The sequence below is a fragment of the Bombus vosnesenskii genome, unplaced genomic scaffold (genome assembly GCF_011952255.1).
Source record: "Bombus vosnesenskii isolate JDL3184/JDL3185 unplaced genomic scaffold, Bvos_JDL3184-5_v1.1 scf7180000013267, whole genome shotgun sequence".
Classification (NCBI taxonomy): Eukaryota; Metazoa; Arthropoda; class Insecta; order Hymenoptera; family Apidae; genus Bombus; species Bombus vosnesenskii.
The window spans coordinates 1,241,961-1,263,996 of NW_022882927.1; the positions used below are offsets into that span (position 1 = coordinate 1,241,961).

Consider the following 22,036-nt stretch of genomic DNA (forward strand, 5'->3'; position numbering starts at 1 on the left):
TTACAAACTATCTAACCGAGTCAGTTGTCGCGAGGAGTGTCTTTATAAACGACTCGCGAATATCGTGTTGTCATCGAAAGATCGATACCACAAACGTCAGTAGAAATGTTTATCTAATCGCAGAAGACGAGTCTCGATTCCACGTGGATTTCCGGATTGTCGAAGACGAATCGTAGTTCCAACTCCATGTGCTAATCATAGAATCTGATAGAGTATAGTTTGTTGAAATCAGGCTGCAAACAAGTAGATAAATAAATTTCGGAAAGGTCAAGCACGCGAATAATATGTTACGAGATAATCGATAACTGATGGATGTTGCGCGTTAAAGATGATATAAGGCAACCAGGTGAAACGTTCGCTACGTTGTACGATATAGATATCATGAAATTGTAGCGTTTGATTTATCGGTAATATATCTTAATTATCGTTATTGTACGTATTTATAGTAATCGATAGATATAAAATAATTGGTGTGGCGCAAACAAATTTGTTTATAGTTCTAATAGCTTATTATAAGTTATAAGAAGAAAGGGAGGATTGGAAAATAACCGTTGTATTTTATCGATATACTCGTTACTTAATTATATTTGTCTTTCAATTTAAGCTATAATAAATAATCGATGATTTTAATACCTTTTTTGGTGAAAATTATTCTTAACGAGACAAGGTTCTCGTTAAACGAAACGATGATTTACGAAACGATGATTTACGAAACGATGGAATAGGTTTCATGTCTAATCTCGATCATCGGTATACGAGCATCGAGTTCACGGTTCTATCATTGTATTCTACAACCACGGAGTTAACTAGATTTTCCTAAATTCGCCTGATACAATTCGGTAAACATTTTTGTCCCAGGGGCGTGCACATCCTCGAAACCGAATTTATCCAGGAGTTGCTTGCAACGATTGTACCAGGCAGCCACATTGTCGTATCGACCAATATCGAAGTCGAAGCACTGTCAACAAAATATATTACACCCAGTTGATGATATTTCATCTTTCAACCTTTTTATAATATCGACCGTATACTGTTAGTACGGTTCCAGCTACGTTTACGATATAACGCATTTCTACTTCCATTTCTATGAGCAGACGTTTAAAAGCGAGCGAGAATAACGTTCCGTAAAATGATAGTTACGATATTTTTTACAGACTAGTTAGACGGAGCAAGAAAATGAAAACGGACGGAATTTATTAACTGAAACAGAATCGCTACTCTGTCGAATGAAAACATTATTGGCACGTGATATCATTTAACGGAATTGAAAGTTACATTACACAAAGAAGCATACGTTTTCGTTGAATATCAAAATGTAAATAGTAAAACTATTCTTTACAAGTTATTTATACATATTTCGTTACCTATAATTGTCGCTAAGTTATAAATTACAATGAGATTTGTAATTTAGTGTAATCTCGGAATAACCTACTTTCTGTTATAGCGGCTTAATGGGAATCAAGATAAAGTTCGATGTATTGTTAAACGATCAAAGCTCGTGTGACAGAGTGCATTATGTTTCTTTTTTTGCTGCTTTTTATCCTAACTTCAACGTCAATTAACGTGAAACGAACCGTTTGATGTCAAAGAGTCACTTTCAACCCTGCGAGTCTCTTTTGTCGAGACATTTTTTTTCTTTGCTTTACTTGTTACTTGTACATTTTCTACAACGTAGAAATTCGCTATTGCTCCAGAAAGCAATCGGTAAGAGGTCGTGGTTTTCTTTCGCCAGTTACTTAAATATCAAATTTCATTTTTGTTTTCATTTGCCCAGTATCGATATACACGCTATATATCTAATTCTATTTTTCATTACGTAAATCGATTATTCGATTACGTGATGCTTTTTCGAATGCCTACACACTTACCAACAAAATGCAAATAGTCGTATGGATGGCAAAATCAGCGATGGTAAGAGTATCACCGGCAACGAACTCTCTATTCTCCAGATACGTGTTTAACAATTCGCATGATTTTTCTACTGCTTGTACGTCTTCCTCGTTCAGGGAGTGTGCTCCATGTAACGCTACTGGATACTAATATTTCACGTATGTGAATATATTAATGTAATATATATATGATACGAATAATTACGGCAATAAAATATATAGAGAGTATACGTACGTAGCATTTAATCATGTTCTCGTGAAGCGAGCCGGCGTCAAAGTATAGCATTTGGTCCACCATGCCTCTCTTTTTCGGATCTTTTGGGTACAAAGAGTCATTTTTGGCGTACTTGCTCGCCAAATATCCCATAATTGGCCGACTGTAAGCACGACATTACGAACGAATTCACGCGGATGATAAATAATCGTTGCATACCTTTCGCACAGAATGAATCCGTTATCGTCTATCGTCGGTATCACGTGCTGAGGATTTAGCTAAAAAGCGTAATAATTGTGTAAATACACGGCGAATAAGAAAGCCATGCATTATTAAAACGAACGTCTTTGTTTCATCGATAAGATGGGAATGTAAATCCTATCGAAGTACATAACATTATATATGATTAATGACTCTTCGATTAAATAAAATCAGCTTACTATTATTAGTACTTAGGTGTCAACCATGATTTAGTTACTCATATTATTAATACTACATACGTATTTCCTTTAATTTTATGGCAGAAACCGTAAGACATTTTCAATTTGTTCTATTTGTTCTAAATAGACGCAGCGCTTCGAATATAACTATTATTTACGTTTTTGTTATAGTAAATCATATATTTTTAATATATTTCGCGAGAAATCTTTCCCAAAAATATTCTACCGTTATATGATTACAAAATCAAACGGACCTTTAGGAAATCAGGCTTCATATGTTCTCCGTCCATGGGGGAAACCGTTTTCAGGTTCAAGTGGACTCCAATCGCTTTTGCCAGTAGTAGAACTGACCGACATGGCGGACTATACACAAGGCCGTATAAATCAATTGGCATCTTTTCGATCTTCCTTTACCTTTTTCGTGTCAACGTGGTTTTCTCTTCTTTCTTTTGCTTCTGAAATGTCATTGCGCGCAAACGAGATTTTTATACAGTAGATCCAACATAAAGAATCTTTCGAATCTTTACATTTTGCATCCACATGTACCTCGGCTCGCATACAAATTCACATGATTACCGTATCTCAGATCCTATGGATTGGAAGGGTATTGACCAGATCGTGCGGATTTTTATGGAAATCTTTCTCGAAGAGTACGGTCGCTCAGAGTATAACTCGATCATGTAAACGAGAGACTGGCAGGACAAATGGCGTTTTAAAACGATAGACGAACTGTTATTATTTCTTATTATTTTATCGTTACGAATTTACTGGAAATACGATGTGAAATTATTAATTACTATGTTCGCCTGCGTAATATATTAAATTACTAAATTTATTTGGTGAAAGATTCGACAAAATATATCGTTATAGTTATTTGTAAGTTAAATATTCTTTAAATATTCTTTCTACACGTTTCTTCTGATAACTGATGTAAGATATCAGGTAGATGGAGATGTGCGAGAATCTGAAATGCGAATCGGGTTGAGTTTGTGAAAGCACGTGTCTCATGACTCGAGAATTTCGAGAATTTAAATTACATTTTCAGACAACTTTTTGTACATTATCTTCGATTTATGAGGTATTTTCGAATCCTTCGTGCGATAAAATTAAGAAAGACAATACACAGAGTAAAATATTATACGTCAAGCATCGATCAAACGATACGATATTTTATTTCAAAATAGCGTATTCAAAATAGCGCAAGGAAGATCACTCTGAAATAAGAGAAGCTCGACGTAAGGAATTTACTTTTTCCCTTCGTACTAATTCACATCGTACGATATTGCTAAACGCAACGTTAATCGGCATTAATCGCAAAGTGACGGAATACTTTCCTTTGTTCTTTTCATTTCCTTTCATTTGGACGACACGTTTTTAACAATTTTCGAGTGACGAACCACCTTAGAACCTACACTGTTTCACATACGCGTACGCGTGCATATGTTAACGATTTCCTAATCGATCATTCGAGTAACTGACTGCGAAATAACGTACCGCAGGTTTCTCGCCGATTAACCGGCTACACCGCAGGAAATCCGTAGGTTTCGCGAATAGAACTCGAATACGTCCAACGAAGCAAAAGCAAACACATAACGTCGAACGGTACATCAAGTTACCATAGTGATGTCGTAACGCCAAACATAAGCGTCAAAGTGTAACGACGATATTGCTGGACGCGTTCGAAGGCTGCATCGGTAGCGATCGATATGAAAACAAGCCTCGGGTGGTCGCGATTGAAACTGAAAAGTAATCGCGTCGCTTCGTGATAGGTTGGCGGATGCGGAGGCGATTGTGAAAGCTGGTATGGGTGCTGGCACGGATATGGATACGAGCACCGGGTAGGTACGGATACAGGTGCAGGTACGACTATGGTTACTGGTGCACGTTGTCGACCAATGTTGACGGCCACGACAGGGAAAATCGTATTAATCCACGAACAACGTTTCGTTGCAGGCTGCAGGCGGTTACGATTGAAATCCAAAACAGCCACGATGTTTTACGACGAACGGGTTGCAGCGTAACAAATCGTAGGCAAATGTTTGCAGCGAATCGTTCTATCGTTTTATATATAGAGCTTTCGACTGGATATTATTTATAGCAACGATGCCCTTTTCAATGGCTTTAATTAGCAGGCGTAGACACACGATTTGTTTCAGTGGCGCGTGTTCGTCGAACGAATTTCGCGGACTTATGGATAGTTTTGCGAGAGGACACGAACGAATATATAGGTTTCTGATCGTTTTTTTGTAATTTGTAGTCGTCTAGTCTTTCGATACAGGGTATTCGCATCGGACGATTATCTTTATTTCCATTTGACGATTTAAAGGAAAAGCGATCGGTGTCTCTAACTAAATCGTCAAATATTCCACGTTTCCAAAATTTGTACGGTACACTGGCTGAAAACCGCCAGTAATGATCCATTGTCGTAGATAAATTTCCTTTTGGTCGTCGATAATCGTATTTCGCTGGAGGAGGAAAAGGCGAACGAAGAAGAAGGAAGAAGAATTAAGGCTTGATATCATCGTGGCTCCGTCGTGTTCGAGAAACTTCGCGATAGATAACTGTTAAAAGGATACTGGTTATCAAGCTGGAAGCACGCCGTACGCGGGATTGTCGCGGTGTTCCCGCGAACGTTCGCGCTCGTTCATCTCAATAAATTTTCCTTCATTATCGTCGTCACCTGGGAGGCCGGGGTGCGATCTCATTTTACCGGACAGTTACATGTGACTTGTTACTGCGATATAATTTTAATTGGCTGCGAAAATACATCGCGACTGCGCGTAAGAATAACCGCGCGCCATTGTAACGCTCCGCTAGGTTGTTCATAAATTCATACGGCTGAACGTGGACTGTTCTCGCGCGCCAATTATTTCTCCGTCGGAGCATCAGCAAAACGTGTCGTTTTAACGATGTCATGGACAACTAGAAACATCGATTATTCGGCGAACGAGCATGTAATTTGGTCGCGAATGAATGCGTCCGCGTGCGGCCGCGCCCTCGTTCAATTTATTCGCGTACAACCCCGGCGACGAGTTTTCGTTTAATCGCCATTTAAACGATTATCAACCGATGCCCAACCGTAAATAAAGACCACGTCCATTCACGTTAGCGAAACTCACGATATTTTCTACCAGTGGAAACAACGATCAATTTGCATCCATTATGTTAATTGATAATCAATTTTTCGGTTTCTTTTTAACAGATCCAACTTAATTGAGCTGTAAATTAGAACGAGCAACGGATTTTAACATGTACTACGATGAATTTTCATAGAATTCGTACGAGGACGAATATTTTCGAATTTTTAAGTATACAGTCGTTCTAACCCTTAAAAATCGAACATTTCCACCACGGAGGCATCATATTCCTATTATAAGGATAAGAATTTCTAACGCGAGGATACGCGAAGAATTTCGTTTACACTCTGATTCATTTATCGTAATTATAATTCGGAATGATATCTTGTACCCTATTATACCAGATCCCATTATGTTATTCGTTGGTAAGAAATTCCAATATTTACCGCTATTAATTTTCAATTCGATAATCAAAATTCACGACCTTTATTTTGCTTTACAGTTATCGAATTTTAAAATGCTACGTGCACGGTTTGATTATTCGTTGTGTTCAGTGTTCAATGTACAATGCACGAACGAAATTTATAAATGGCAGATGCGAGAAAGCATCGTTGCGAAAATATGCGAATATATGTTAACAGGTATCAAATATATAGATGATTACAATAACTTTAGTAAGTTAACCGGTTATACGATCGAACGTACCAAGCTCGGTCGTTTTCAGTTCATTTCTCGTTACCAATCTACTCGTCTCGTTATTTTGTTGCTATTTGAAAACTATTCGCGTTCGTTTATTACAGTCAACCGATCGCTAATCGTAGCCATTGGCTTAATACGTTGTTCCATCCAGCAATTCTTTATTCCGTGTCGTATATTTTTTACATCTTCCGCAAGCAAAACGTGCAAATAGAGTATAACAAAAATATCAAGCATCTGATTTACAAAAACTATCGACGAACGTAACACGTATTTTTATGCAAAATATTATTTTTCTTGAATTAGATAAAATGATTTTTAAGTTTGGCGATTAATCCTGTACCAAGGAATTAAAAGTTCACGTTGAAAACAGGGGTTTAATCGGCCGAGTTTAATCGTAGCAACATTGATTTTTGTGCGTTGCGAGTTAGTGAAATGGCTATTTAGCCGAAATTAGCTCGATAAATTTCACTACCGCTACTGTATGTAGAGCTACCAAACCATTTACACTCTACATATGCGTTGAGAGATAATCTTTAATATTCTCGAATAATTCCAAACTGACTTTGTTTCTGAAATTCCTCACCTTTTAATCCAATCTTTTAAATATTTTGCCATCTCTATCTTTAAACGGTATCGTTCTCGATCGAACAATAAAAATATCGACGTATCTCGTAGCAAACAACTTCCGCAATTTATGCTATTTCATCCACAGAAAAATGTCTCCGTTTCTGTGGAACAGCGCGAAACAAATATCAAGCGACTTATTTTTGCTCCGCGTTCAATCATCGCATAATTTATGTCCTATTTAATTGTCAAAGTTTAACCAATTTCTGAAAACTCGAAGACGTTCCGAATGCTTTCATCGCAATGGTCGTCGTAACTATTCGTACGTGTATGCTTTTATGAAATTCACGCGAAAGAAATTCCATCTGTCCCCTGGTTGATCCTCGTCGACCACCTGAGCGAGTCCGTCCTTAGAGCACGACGCATCGAATCAGCTATAATATACATCAATCGTTCGACCGTGTAAATTATTTACGCGTTGCTATTCATATGGTTGACAAATGCTACGGAGTTCGATCCGTTGGAGGTGTAACGAAGCGGAAGTGGGACGAACGATAATGCCGTGAGCACGGCGCGGATCTGATACCTACCGCTGGTACGATTAATCCTTTAATTACTGTACTTGACCACGGATCGACGTGATCCAACCGATTATCAAGATCGTCGCGAGCATATCACCGTTAATCTTAAAATCGAATTCCACGCGTTTGTTTTGGAGGTTGTGCTCGCGAGATAACAGAAAGACAAAGACAGCATACACCCTTTTATAATTTCGGGGTGCACGACTCGCGCGATTCCTCCGGTTCCGCGCGACCTTTCCGCGTGTCTCGTTAAATCTCACGAAACGGTACTGATAACCGCTATCGCGTCTGGCCGACCGTCGATAACGTCGCGAAATGAGTTTGCATCTGGCTCGCTGACCTGGTCGAGTCTCGTGCTTACGCTGACCGAGTTATCGCAGCTAGCGCCGGGCGTGTCTGCGCTGTAACTATCGATTAAGCGAGCGGATCCACTCGAATGGAAAATGGAATAGCCGCGATCGTTCTCGGCTCATCGACGCCGTCATGGAAATGCGGCATCTAGCCGAGATAGCCTAGCCCTTTCGTTTCAGCCCTCGTTCCCACTCTGACGCTCGCCCTGCGATTACCCGAGTCGAGCCGACCCGATCCGTCTCCCTCTTTTCTAGCTTCGTTAATTCCCCATTCTCTGTATTTCTCGCTGTGCGTCTCTCCCACGTTTGTCCGTTACTTCTCTCGCTCGGGATACGGACAATCGATGGTTAGTAACGTTGGAACGTTGCGTTTGTGCCGTAGGTCGCGAAATTCGCCATCGCCTGGACCATTGTCAATAGTCGATTGTCCGCGGCTCAGGCGACTGCTTTCTTTCCCCAACGAACCCAATATTTGCAGATTTATTTTTTCACCAACGACTTGTCCGTATGCAAGGGTATTAGCGTTACTTCGTAACGTTACCGACAGCCTGAGTAGATACCATTGGTAGTTGGATTTCACTGAGAATCCTGTATAGTCCCCGTGAATATTTCATTTGTAGAAATAGCTTTGTTCGGTAGGTTATGAATAATTCGACGACTTCGATGGAAAGCCTGGTTTAATTTTTATGACGCTTGGAACTGCATACCATCGAAGATCGTTTAGTCGCCGTTGTTGAAACGACACGCTTCAGAGCCTGCTAATATACATTTCTCCGAATGATTGACAGACTAAATGGAGTTAAATCAGACGATGCGCGGTACAAATTCAGCCGCGTCTTTCATTCGACGTGTCTCCAGTAGCACGACGCACGAGCACCATTATTATTACATACATGTATGTATGTACGTGTATGTACACACCATTAAGAAAGGTAAAGTACTTTTCAGGAAATTGTGAACGGCGAACTGCCTACGAACTGAAATATGGCTTGCTGATAATCGAACCGTTCAGAAGCCACAGAAAAAAGCGATGATGTTGCGCATGCTAGTTTTTCAAATTATTGCTTTGGTATTTTGAAAAAAAAAAAGAATTATTTCCGCGTTCTTTACTACGACGTGCAAGTGAATTCACAAAGTGGGATTAAAGTTAGATAAATATTTAACGATGATCGTTAACGTACTTCGTACGAGTATCAATTTAATTGTACGGTGCATTCTGAACAACAAACGCGTTGCTTCACACACTGGCAACGGAATGTTTATATCGCGTTATATTCGCTCGAACAAACATAGATATTGCTGCCTGAGTCGTGAATTATTGCAGCGATTAAATAGCTTTAATGGTAGAAACTTGTCTAATTATTGACACGATCATCGTCAAACCGTTTGTACGTGTACGAAGATGTCAGATGCCAGTAAATATTACAACGCATATCGCTAGCAATTATCGAACCGTTTAATTTTACCTTCATTTGGGTTACATGTAAATGGCACAATGCTAAAACAAACGGAAACAAAAGCCTGTTGGACTTTTTAATATCAATTAAAGGATATCAAAGCGAGACCGTGTCATTTAATTCCACGCTGTATTTATCAACAAGAACCGAAATGCATTTTCTACGACGAAACCAGCGGTTACGCGCGATATTTTTTCATCTAATTAGTGGCACAGCTTCGCCAACAATTCTTGCTTTTCCGCTTAAGCGGGGGTAAACGTTTCGGCGAAATTAATCCATCGCTACATTCAAACACCATCCATATTCTAGACCGTGGGTTAATTAACATCTAAATTTCCATCGTTGCCCGCCTTAATTGATCCACTTTATTACACATCGCAGGAGGGGGAGGGGCTGGTTTATACGTGGTGGTCGCCCGCCGTTCACGAAAACACACGCCGATCGCTTTCATCGATATCCCGTTAAGGCCAGATGTATTTTACGAGCACGGCCTCCAGCCAAAAGTGATAAATTTTAAACCAGCCGGCCGCCGATTATACAACCATGTTAGTTCCTCTTTTCTCTGTCTCTTTCCACGCATTTCCATCGGTCGAAACTTAATCCGAATCAGCTGCTTTTCCTCGTGGCGTGCCAAAATTCCTTCAGAGTCTCTCGATCCTTAATAAGATTTGCACGCTGCTCTGGCTCCGTTGATCGATAAGTTTCGGAACAGAAATCTGTGTCTCGATGTTCGCGATATTGGTAGAGATTTCCGGGTTAATGAAATCAAAATCGATGAGATAAAAGTGGCGCAACATTTCGGCGTTCGCATGTACGCTGTTCGAAAGGGAAGCGGTAGGAGGTAAAGGATCAAAGGATTTCGTTGACTAACAGCGACCATCAGCACGGCTATGCCGAGTCCAGGACGTCGACAATGACGTCAACTAGGAAGATGTATAGGAACGAAAGCAGCCAGCGGAAGATAGCTCCGTTCTCTTTCTATACATCTCCAATCTGTTCTCTTCGTTGTCAGTGGAGAAGTAGCAAAGATATTACGAGTTTCAACGAGTTCCACAGAGTTACGAACTGTCTTGCAGGTAACGCGTTAGTTTCCGTCTGCTTTCTTGAGCTCCGCTGTCGAGGGAATTGGCTGTTACGAGATACGCTTGTTATTCCATATCCGGTGTGACGGGCCTGCTGGAATTTTAAGCCTCCGCTTCATCAAACCTGCATCACGACATATGTAAACTAGGTAGCTGGAAGAAATGCAAAGCAGTTGCGAATCAAATCCTCGAATTGCGTGGATAATTAACAGAGTAACATGCAAAATCCTATAGCTACGACATCCTATACGTTTTGATTAAAACGGAAGTTGTATTCTGTCTGAATATTTCGTTAGATCATCGCCATCGACTTTATATAATTGATTTAACGACATTCTGTATCTATTTCTTGATTCGAGCGCTTAAATTCAGGAATCGTATAACACATTTTGGTCAAAATCGAGTTAGCGGTAGAGTATGGTTTTATAGTCGTTCGTTAAGCGCATTCAGTTTGTCAAATATAACGTGACTTAAAAACTTTTCCCAACCTTTTTCGCGAAACTTACAATTACAAACGTGCTTTAGGCCCTTATTCGAGGTTAACGTTCCATTTTGGTTAACTCGTATACCTCGATCCTCGACAGATCAAACAGTCGTTACTCTTTTTACGAAACGAATAGATATCATTACCGCGAGAGAATAGTCGCTGACTATTGATCAACGTACAATTCGTCGATCGACTGGTTTCCCGTTTTTTCCTCCTTTACAAACGTAAAATTCTTGGTTTTTCTTTGTTTCCTTCGACGCTCAGTTGCGAGATTACACACGGCTTCAACGGGAAAACGGTTCGCGACTGAAAAGGCCGCGCGACCACGTTTTCCGTGTCGTTAATTAGAAAGAAAAAAACTTACGGATTCGCTCGTTACCATCCGCGACCGCGCAACGATTCGCGTATAAAAGCGACTGCTGGAATTTCATAAGCCTTTGAAAGTTCACTTGGCGCGCTACTTTGATCCACGACCGCGGCCGAAAAGTCTTTGAACCGGCTATGTCATGCAAGAGTATTGCCGACGCGAGTTTCGAAGTTCGCCGATTACGAACAGCTTTCATGCGCTGAACATCTAATATAAATTTGTAGATAAGGAAAATAGCGACGAACAACGCAATTACGCGTAACTGACGACTACACTGCAGATTCTTATTACGTATCTTCAGTTTCGTATTTTTATAGAGAGAATTAAAGAGATACGAGAGAAGCGTAAGAGATCTTTTGCTATAAATTTGCTGCAAGAATTATTTACACGAGTACTCCATTTTCGATATTTTACATAGTTTCGCACGTTACTTAACGTTTTCTACGTTATATCGCGTACCGTGTGGTTACACATATTAATCGAAATGAGTTTCTTCGAATATAAAGAAAGTGAAATTGATTCGAACCTTACGATCGTACGGTCCAACTTATTCGTCGATTAAACGTGCAAATTGTACAGGTAAATTGAAATTATTGAAGGGAAAGAATGTAAACGAAGAGTTTGAACAACTTTTCTTACGGCAAGGTAGAAACGATAAACTTTTAAACGACTATTCTTGATTAATATCTAGACATTGAGGTAAAGTTAGTGAACTAATATCGGGATGCTTCTTAATTAAATAATAGAGAAGACGTAATGCTTTGTATTTCAGCGGGAGCTATGAGAAGAAGCAGCCTCGTGGATTTTTATTATTTTTAAATTACCATAAACTTAAGTTTAGGTACGTACGGAGAATAGGTACGTTTTGGCATTTTCTTCCGCTGTCATTCAAATTGTATCACTGATGGTTTGATTATATTCGGTAGAATATAAAACGGTAGAATATATAATATGCGAAGGCCAAGCAATTGTACGCACGCGTGTATTTATTTATTTAAGCCTGATAACATAGAAACTAGACTTGGCTCTGCGATGAAGGCTAAACGATTAAACTATTTTATACGCCAGAACTTTCTTAGTATATTAAATGAAAATACGCGAGTAAGCGATGCGCTTTTAAAACGCTTCTTAGTTTGTATAAGAAACGATTATGTTTTGGAGCGATCTACTACTTTGGAAAAATATAACGATATATCTATTTCAAAGTCTTTGCAACCGCTTCATCTCCCATTTCCCCTCTAGACATTTGCTGTCCATAAATCTTTGCCACTCCGTTCTCGCGATATATATCGAAAAAATTTCCATCGACTCAATTTTCCAAATGGTTCGATACAATCGTCGAGTTCCTGTAAAAAGAACCATTCTTCTGAAAAAATGACGATAAAAAAAGGTTTTAATTATTCAAATTCGTTATTCGAATTTGATTTTAATCGAATTAAGCCTCGCAACTTTCGATCGCAGTTTTGAACGAAGAATAAACTGTTTTAATTTCATTGCCGTTCCTTTCAAGTACATATCCTCCTTTTTAATTTACGATTGATCCTCCGCAACTATTGATTGCTCTTGAGATATATGATAAGAGGAAAGCAAGGGATAATATATTATATTGTCAACGGCAGTTTTAGAGGTAGTGCAAACTAACGATGTCATTTCATTAGTTTGAGATAAAAAGAACTTACGACGGACAATAACAAAGCGTTCGGGATTAATCTTCCTTTCTTCGAAAGAAAGGGTAGGTAAGCTTTAAAATCAACCCGATGAGTGTTGTTCTATTTGAGTCTAACGGCGTGTTACGGTTTTGTATTATTATATTACGATATTATAAGGTATTGTTTATATCACGACGGACTAAAGGATTAAAGGGATTAAAGGGATTAAAGGGAATCCATATACATAGGATAAACTACGAATAATAAAAATCACTGTCTCTTACGATAAATCAATTGTTGACATTCGTTAAAAACAGCACAAGGAAATAAGACGGAACAATGCACCAGTTTTCAGTTGGATCGTTGTTCTTTTTACCTTTCTTTTCCTCTTACGAAACAAACTGATCGTCACCTTCCAACACGTTTTATATACGTATTCCGGGCCAACATCGCTCCATAAATTCATCCATTTCAACAAGAGCGAGCCGAACACAGATTCGACACTAAGCATACGATACGATCATTGCGTGTTTGTCGCGTAATGGCGATTCATTAGGAGTTATCTCGTAATACAACAATAAGCAGTAATCATCTTAGTTGCTCCTCCGATTATCCCTATCTGCGTCGTCTATAGCATAGTTATTAGCATTCGCTGATCGCTAGTTATATCAAGCGGTTACGGCTCAATGCTGGGCGCTCTTAAACGCCGCGAGGGAAGCTCGCTGGTTCGACAAACTATCGGTCCTAGCCGCGGCACGTCTGTTCGTTCGTTCGTTCGTTTGTTCGTACGAATGCGACTGCTGTGAATCGGTATTAATTCCAGCCAATGGTCTACTCTCCACCGACGCTAGCAATTATGTCGGATGTCGAGGCGCAATGCGGAGAAACGGTACTACAAAACGCCCAGCAAATACGTGCCGATGCGTCTATGGATCGAGTATTTGCACGCGCGTTTTGTGCGTGTATTCGCAATTTCCACTGACGAGGAATCGGCTAACCTGGGAAGATTATACGTGAGCGGTGTGTCAAGTTCTAACAGGGAACTGGACAATTGCTCCGAGAGGGACGACGTTCCTAGCACGTCCTCGGAATTTTCAGTCCCGCCCTATCGGCTCCGATGTCGAACACGCAGGGCTACACATCACTCTCGGCACCTAACCACCGCCAGTATTCGCCTGGCGTAATAATAATCGCATAAATAACGAGACCTTCGATAGAGCAGCCGATTTAGCGAACGATCGGCAACCGTCTGCGGAATAAATAAAGATTTTGGCATATTAACCCTCTCCAATGGCGGGTCATTTTCATGTTTTCCTCTACGAAATCACGGACGAAATTTTTATCTTGCACGGGTTTGTTATCGGCGGATTTTTAATGGCATACAGGAGCAAAGATCGAAATAAGTCAAGAGAAAGGAAATATTCTTACGCTTATTAAGTTACGATCTACAAACAGTCGAATGCGATTTCGACGTTGCCCGCGGCTGGAATAATTTCGACGGAGGAGCACGTTGATCGCGGAACTGAACTCGCCTGGTCGTTCGGTGTTATTGAAATTTTCTTTTTCTAAAAACGTTGAGTGCTAATGATTCCAACGCGGCGTTATCAGCCTCCCAGAGCAACCAAGCGTGCTTGTAACTGTCACGGTGATTTGGCAGGAATACCTTGAAAAAGGTGTTTGCGTCTACTGATGAATATGGTGGATGAGTTTATTACTTAAGGGAAATTGCGCGTTTCGCTTTTGTCTCCTTAATCTGTTGTTTCATAAAAGAGCAACAAAGTAGTACAAATGAAGGATAATCGAGCGAATTTATCGTGTCATACCTAATTTTTAAATTCTAACTTATTCCTTTGGATAAGCAAAGTATCGCTACAGACTTTTATCTCTGTGCAATTTGTAGGGGATTTCGCTGAAGTTTCCGGTATAGTCAAGAACAAGCACATATATCAAGATATATAGTAGAAGTAAGCACGAGATGTTAATCCTATCGAACAGTCACGTCACGGGATGAACTCGATAAACGAGTTACATAATCGACGATTTTACATAATCTCATGTAAATTGATATTACTATTGGAAAGTGTTTAACACTAGTAATTACCTTGTTTTATAATCATACAAATAATATTACTACGATGGTATTGTTAATCGTGAGAGCATTACCAAATAAGAGGAAGCAGTTTTCAGAGGCTGAACGAAACAAGATAGACCTATCGAGTAGCTTAAAATCAGGAAAATAAATTATTCGATAAAGAAATTTAGAACGGTATAATCTTCTATTTATGTCTAAGAATTTAAGACCAAAATAACAAACAAACCACCGACTACGTACATCTTTAAATATCGCTAAATGAATGGTTTATTTTTAAACGTAGAATAATCCAAGAAATTGATTTATACAAGAAAAATTATACGTATCTATATTCTAATTTAAACAGGAATATACTTGTAATCTCATCTATACATTCTCAAAACTAGCGTATCCTCTGCTTACTCTGCTTCTTAACGATGTTGGTGTATTTTCGTGGGCAACTGTGCCGGATAACGAGTGACGAACACGTGCACTCAGGTTCAGAAGCTGTTACGTCGATCGTCCGGGGAATTACCGGCGTCAAGATATACGGTATCGTCGTTAATTTATCTATATCACTGCGAGATCGATTCTTCCTTCCTCTTCGCAAGGTATATGGTATATGCACATGTCGACCAAGTGCGCCAGCCACGTGTAAATCATACGAGCAAATCTGTCGCTGGGGACCGGCGACCGATTTTGACCAGCTTAAATATTGTCCCCTCCATCTAGGAGAATGCTTAAATTTTATAATCCATCTCCTTTTCCTGGTTGTGCGCCATTGGCTAAGATTTCTAGCGTTTTCAACATACGTTACACGAAGCTACGGTAAAGCACGTTCAACACAATCGTCCTACGATTACTCGACTAATTTTTGAAAGTCGAAGAAGGAAACTCAAGGTTTTAGATCCTCTTAATCACATTGCTGGAACTCTTGTTTGCGATTCTCGTTATTCCTGTACAATGAGATTTTAAAGAGTGGCAGTGAAAAGAACATTTGATCGATTTGAAACGAATTTCTGAGGGTCAATGACAAAGACATTGATCGTTATCCGAATAAGATTCAACGTGATTCGTTCTTATCGTTCACCGTTCTCATTAGAATCGGATGACAGCAGAGCGATCTCTGAAATAATACCTGCGTGATTAGTTGCCACAATTTGGTCTTAGGGTGGTAATTTCTGTCTAGAAAAGTCGATCCTTATCGTGCAAATGTAGAAGATGTAAGAAACATCCTTTGAAATTAATTGCTAAAGTCATTGATAAAGTTACGAAGATTGTCAATGGACGAGGTATGCAAGAGTATCAGAGTTCAACGGTAAATTAGTATATAATTATACGAGGTATAAATAAGTATATAAGTATTAGGTATATTATATGCATGGTTACGTTTGCCGATAAACACAACGCCGGTTTACAAAGCCGAGTAACTTTGAATTATCGTGGCACGTAACGTGGAAAAAATCTGAAAAAGGAAGGAAAGTCTGGAGTTTGACATCGTCGAACGGATTGCACGAAAGCATTTCATCAAGTAGATCGTATCCGTTTTCGTATCGCCTGGCTGGATACACCGGTTACGCCAGTTACGACGCGACGGCAAGAATCGATAGCGAGCAGGTAAAACGTGGCTCGTCCGTGTTACAAAGTTCTAGCCCGTATCTAGAGCGTCGCGCGAATTAGTCGGTCGAGAAGGTTCGTCGCGTTGCTAGAATCTGGCAAATGAAATTCCTCTGAACCCGCCGTGCCAAGTGACTTTGATTTCTGCATGGACAACCGGAGCTCTCGTTAAGGGATCGATTCAGCTCGCCTTCGCCGCAGCTCTGTCAGGAATTCGCGCGACGTTCACCGTGACATGTCGTATTCGGTTTCGGACGGAAAACAATTTGAAAGAGCGCCATCTCGCGTCGCGAAAACTCGTCCCTCGTGGATTCTCGTTTCGAGGAGATTCGCCTCGCTCGATGAATTCGAATCTCACTCGGGAAAATTCCTTCGGACTCCGAACAACGCTTCGCGTTCCTTTCCGTTTCATATCTCATATGTTCATATTTTAGAAAAGCGGTTCCAGCGGTCGTCTAAACTCGTCCGTGGAATCGTCCTGGGTACATAACTAACAGACAGTTATAGTACTAACAGTCGCGTACGATCATACGCCCCGACATTTATTTTCCGAGCCAGTCGACGCCACTCTCTCGCTTGCCGGTGCAACGTAACCGCGCGATTGCGCGGCTGTTCGCGCGAGCGACTTCGCCACAGAGCGCGTGTCTTTTCACTCCCGTGCATTAAGACTAACAGCCACTGTAATTTGTTACCGAGAGAAAAACATTTTATAAACCGAAGGAAATTTGTTATTTAGGCAAGCGAAGTAACGGGCGAGATTTTATCGCGTCGTATTAAGCGGAATCTCCGGTTCGTATTTTCAGGCCAACCTCATAGGGCGTTATTGAAATTCTGCCAGCGACGAAATTCGATTGCGATTAGATCGATTCGACGCTGTTCGCGCTTGTATGTAAATACGTACTAGTTTTCATTCGCGAGTTTTCATTTTTTGGTTCTACTCGTGGTGCGCTATCGTTTGCATTTCTCTTTGCAAGAAAACAAAATCATAGAATTTCTGTTACAACGATTAAGTAACGTTCGATAATGTACGAATTTCCGTATGAATCTTTATACCGTGTGTTTAAATATCGTTCAAGTGTCCAATTACAAAAAATTGTGACTATGATTATTGTTCCGCCTCTTATCTTCTTCGAATTTATTTTCAGCGAATGATTAAAAAGAAAGAAATCAATTTTTTCGTATGTTCGTAGTGTTAAAAAATGCACGTATTTAAATAATCACTTCGTACTAGTCAAAATGTACTTGCTTGAATTAATCACTTGGAGAGAGGGAGAGAGAGAGAAACGAAGAACTTGAAAACGAAAAAGGAACGTAGAAAATTATTTAGTCGATTCGCTTGTAAATTAATAAAATTATACGCAGCTTAAAAGCAGCTCTTAAGGCGTTGAAACTTTTTTCTATTCTTTGTTGGTTCACCGTACATCGGGCTATACCGTTTCCAGGCAAATCCTCTTAGATGTATACTCCTCCATTATTAAAGCGCCCAATATCGCAAAAGCTCCGTAAAATTTTAAGAACAATTGAGAAACGATTCTCCTAGATTGTTTGTTTGTACAATTTTCTACGCGCACTGCGTCATGCACACTTAACGGTATACAGCGTGACAACGCGTTCAACGTGATAATTCAGGTCGTGAAAATGGCATCAGAAAGTATTAAATACCTAAATTACATTTTCTCAAAATCTATCGAGACTCAAAGTGGCATAATTAATGCGCAATAATTCGAGCAACTACATGTACAATGAAACCTTCTTTGTCAAAATGCAATGCCATTCTATACTGGCGGACAAAAGGATAGTACGTAATACAAATGTGGAAAATTTTATCGAATAACAAAAATATTCAAACACGCAAACTCGATTATTTTCTTAAACACGTTAATCATTCTGCAAGCGTCCTCGCAACATCCCGATAATTCCTCGACATTCTCTATAATACCGCCGTATCTCGATTCATTCGAAACAATTTAAACCCAATTTCACGATTTACTTCTACAGATTTTGGCTTCCACGTTCGCGATATCAATTACGCGACGAGGAAACGATAGCACAATCGACGAAGGCAATCGAGAAATACCTGCTCCTTGTATCGGGCTCCGTCCAATTCTCATTTTCAAACAACAATAACCAGGACGATCTCGTTTCGCTATTAATAAGCAATAGAATAACTATCTCGCAAATTAATCACGTTTCTTCCGCGATCTTGTGAATCGACAAGCACGTGGTCGGCCACCCATTTCCTGCTTCCAGCTTTAGCGACGGGGACACGCGATTGTTCGTGTCGTGTTATGTCCCTGAAAAGTCAATTATTCGCGCCGGTTAAACTGATTTTTCGAAAACTCGTTGTTTGGACCCAGTTCGACGAAACGAAGTTTGACAACTAGCGTTGGTCGGAGTATGTGGCGCACTTTGATTTTTTAACCTTTTCGGTACGACGATCGTTCACCGCGTAGCGTCACTCGACGTCAACCGTCATACTTATTCAAACTGACAAAGAAAGACGATCGCCGATCCACAAATTCAGAAAATTATGAAACTTTGGGGATATGCAGAGCATATACAGCCATGTAGCAGGAAATTTTTTTGTTCCTCAAATTCGCTCTAGGGGACTGAAGTCGATCCTTGAAAATCCGGTTATTATATAGAATTCGGCTATTTTCCGATCGTGTGTTACAACTTGCCGTAACGTTGGTAAATTTTGGCAACATTACCAAATTGTAGTTCTAATTAAAAGTAACCTTTTTTATATTTAAAGGCAACTTTTCTTTGAAAGCTTTCTTTCTATCTTCTACGGCTTGCGGTTATAAGGCAAGATAGGAAATTAGCCAGATGATATCCAGAAGCATCCTCTTAGAGCGAATTTGGGAAGCAAAAAAAGTTACGTAACGCATATATCTATATATACTTTACCTTTCGCCAAAGCTTCGTAATCTTTTGAACCTGTGGGTTGGAGATCTTCGCTTGTGACCGGGAGAAATTATACAAAAGTCGACCGGCTACTTACAACGAACCGCCTGGAGCAAATAAATAGCATTGGACACGAACAGGTCATCCAAAGATGACAGACGCTAGGCTGCGTGCATGCTTTTGGCGGCTATCGGCTATAGTGGACGATCGTACGGAAGGGATTAACCATAACGTCCGTGATCGTTATTCCGTCTCCCTCCCCTCTTCGCAGGAGGTAGTTAAAGATTACGACGTCAACTGTTCGCATCGGCAGTAGCTGACGGGATGAAACACATCGCCAGATTTACATCGATTGCAAACAATTTGTCTCTTTGGCCCGGGATCATCGAGGAAGAAGATATACCGGTAACTGGAAAATTGGGAGAACAGGAGGTTTGGCAGGATCAAGCGCGAAAGAAGGTTCGCGTGCTTGATTTCTGGTTAATAAAACGTTACGCGAGACATAAAGCGATACGATGATGTATCGCGGGGTGTAGACGGAGGCAGGCCGAGTAGCTGGCTCGGCTACGTGTTGCGGCTAAGGGGGATGCGACGCGGCACGAGGCCATGGGGGATGAAACGAAGGCCAGGATGGACGAGGCGGGTTGCGAGGAAGAACTAACGCACCCATACAAAGGAGGAAACGTTATTATAGGGCGAGTACGAGCGCGCGAGTGGCAACGTGTTGGTCTTACGTCGTACACCGTGCGCCTCTGTATGATAAGGTCTTTCCGTGTACGTGTGTTTATGACTGTGCGCGCGAACGGGTGAGAACCGTAATGGGTTGAAGAGAGGCGAAAGGGCGCAGTCGCGAAGCCGGAGCCATCCTCGACCCCCGGCGGGCAGTGGTGGCAGCGGTGGTGGCAGCGGTGGCAGCGCCGGCGTCGGTGTTAGCATCCTACCAGCTCGAGGACAAACCGAGTACGTCTCGTGCGAGGGTGCGGGCCGCACACGGTTCGCCGAACCTCCGGTACGTTTCGTGCTCGCGGAACTTGTCATTCTTTTCGTTCCTGTAAACGCGCGCTCCCACGTTAAAAACAGCTGTGTCGATCGGTAGGTTTCGAAGGTGATCGCCTAACTAAGTCGATTTTCGTTGTGATCTAGCATCGTGATGTCTTCGTTATTAAATGCATATTAAGCTCTGTGAATAAGTATCAACGGACGAATTGGTCGCGTGACCGCGAAGCAACCGGCTGCCTCGAGGTGGCGCGTTTTCAAACCAAGAAGACGGAGAAGAAATCTTATCGTATTCGTACGTGAAAGAATGATCCAGGAAGTGTGGATCGGTAGCTGTTCGTGATCAAACGGTAGAGGAACGTATCAGTCGGAACGATTCAAAGGATTCCATCGAATCGAACTTTATATCCTTCCCTAACAGATCGTATCTTTTCCGAGTAAAAGAAGCATCGAGGGATCGAGAAACGTGCGCGTATGGGTGTGCGTCCCGATATGACCCACCACGATTGACACTTTTTTTTTTGCCACGCTTTTACATAGCAGCCCGACGAACATGTAAGTGCTGATTACATCTGTTCTATGTCCGATTTTGTGCACCACCGTTCTGAAATCGTCGTTGCCTTTGTCGCGGCTCTCGGAATATAATACGCGAGTTTTGGGTTCCGTATTTCCGTCGACCGATGAGCCGTATACACGGTGAACCTCTATGCGGGATTTTGTGGACAACGGATGGAAATGAGCCGGCAGCTTCTGTATCGCGGTGCAGGATATTGCAATTTCAAATTTCGCTTCTCCCGGAGCCAATTAACTCTAAGCCTCCGTCTCGGGGGAGAAAAATATCAGTGTGTATAATATTTTTAACGTGCTTCGCTCATTTTCTTCTTTCTATTATACTTTTTTTTTTTTACTTCTTTTTAGTTTCTTAACGGAGATAAAGGCAGAAGTCAAAAGGAAAAACCGCCAAATCGCGTTGCTTAAACGAATACTTTACTAACGCTCGTGGTAATGGCAAAGTTGGAACTTGCGAATCTCTGGTTCTTGGTGAACGACCAACGATTAGAATCTCAGGATCTCTTCGTGCGGTCAGAAAATGTTTAACGCATGGCTGAGCTCGAAGAGAATTTAACTTCTGTGCGTTCCATCGAGGAATAAGTAAACCGCAAATGAGTTTCATACGATAGTCGAATTATTTATCTCGCGGAACGATTTTCGCATTATCTATCTCAAATACGTTTCAAAATCACGCCTGTATCTGCTCTTCGGATAGAAGGCAGCGATTAATCGAAGAGGATGCCGCGAGTCGATAGTTGTTCCAAGAGATAGGCAGAGAAAAAAGAGAAACGAGAACGTTTCCAACGAATCAGAATACGGGATGCGTTAAAATACAGCTCCGCGTGCACAATGTTTACGTCATCATCTTAATTAAACCGGTATCGCGTCGCGTCGAACTTTTTCTCGTTAATTCCATTTCTTCCATATTTCATTGGTGGACGTTGTGTTCGAGAAAGTCCATGTCGTCCGAGGAGCACGGCATCGTTTAATTATGCGCCCTTCTATATCGCGTTCTGTGCTATTTGCATTCGATCGAA

The 22,036-nt window shown here is 40.8% G+C and overlaps 2 protein-coding genes and 1 long non-coding RNA gene across 9 annotated transcripts in view; 1 reads left to right on the plus strand and 2 right to left on the minus strand.

Moving 5' to 3' along the window:
- Positions 1-556: 556 nt before the first annotated feature.
- LOC117230398 (glutathione S-transferase 1-1-like) lies at positions 557-4,749 on the minus strand. 4 transcript variants are annotated; one of them, XM_033487816.1, is made up of 7 exons: positions 4,160-4,749; positions 3,071-3,235; positions 2,798-2,998; positions 2,323-2,381; positions 2,125-2,266; positions 1,869-2,036; positions 557-958 (listed from the first exon to the last, which is right to left on the minus strand). In XM_033487816.1, exons 3-7 carry the CDS (start codon positions 2,936-2,938, stop codon positions 803-805), a joined length of 666 nt encoding a protein of 221 aa, XP_033343707.1. In that variant the 5' UTR covers positions 2,939-2,998; positions 3,071-3,235; positions 4,160-4,749; the 3' UTR covers positions 557-802. The 4 variants fall into 4 exon arrangements, with proteins under 4 accessions (XP_033343707.1, XP_033343705.1, XP_033343704.1 ...); XM_033487814.1 differs by having other exon boundaries at positions 3,090-3,235; positions 4,038-4,749; XM_033487813.1 differs by having other exon boundaries at positions 4,038-4,749.
- A 2,350-nt stretch (positions 4,750-7,099) lies between these two features.
- The window catches only part of LOC117230404, a 90,996-nt gene continuing 76,059 nt past the window's right edge, over positions 7,100-22,036 (minus strand). Inside the window, exon 4 of the long non-coding RNA XR_004492778.1 lies at positions 7,100-10,506. This is a non-coding gene — a long non-coding RNA (uncharacterized LOC117230404). The remainder of the gene's footprint in view (positions 10,507-22,036) is intronic.
- LOC117230393 (acid sphingomyelinase-like phosphodiesterase 3a) overlaps positions 20,323-22,036 on the plus strand; it is a 49,847-nt gene continuing 48,133 nt past the window's right edge. The window contains exons 1-2 of one of the 4 annotated variants that reach the window (XM_033487801.1): positions 20,402-20,797; positions 20,869-21,002. The gene's annotated coding sequence lies outside the window, so the exon portion shown is untranslated. Of the gene's footprint in view, positions 21,003-22,036 lie in introns of all 4 variants that reach the window. The other 3 variants (XM_033487802.1, XM_033487804.1, XM_033487803.1) reach the window with 3 other exon arrangements.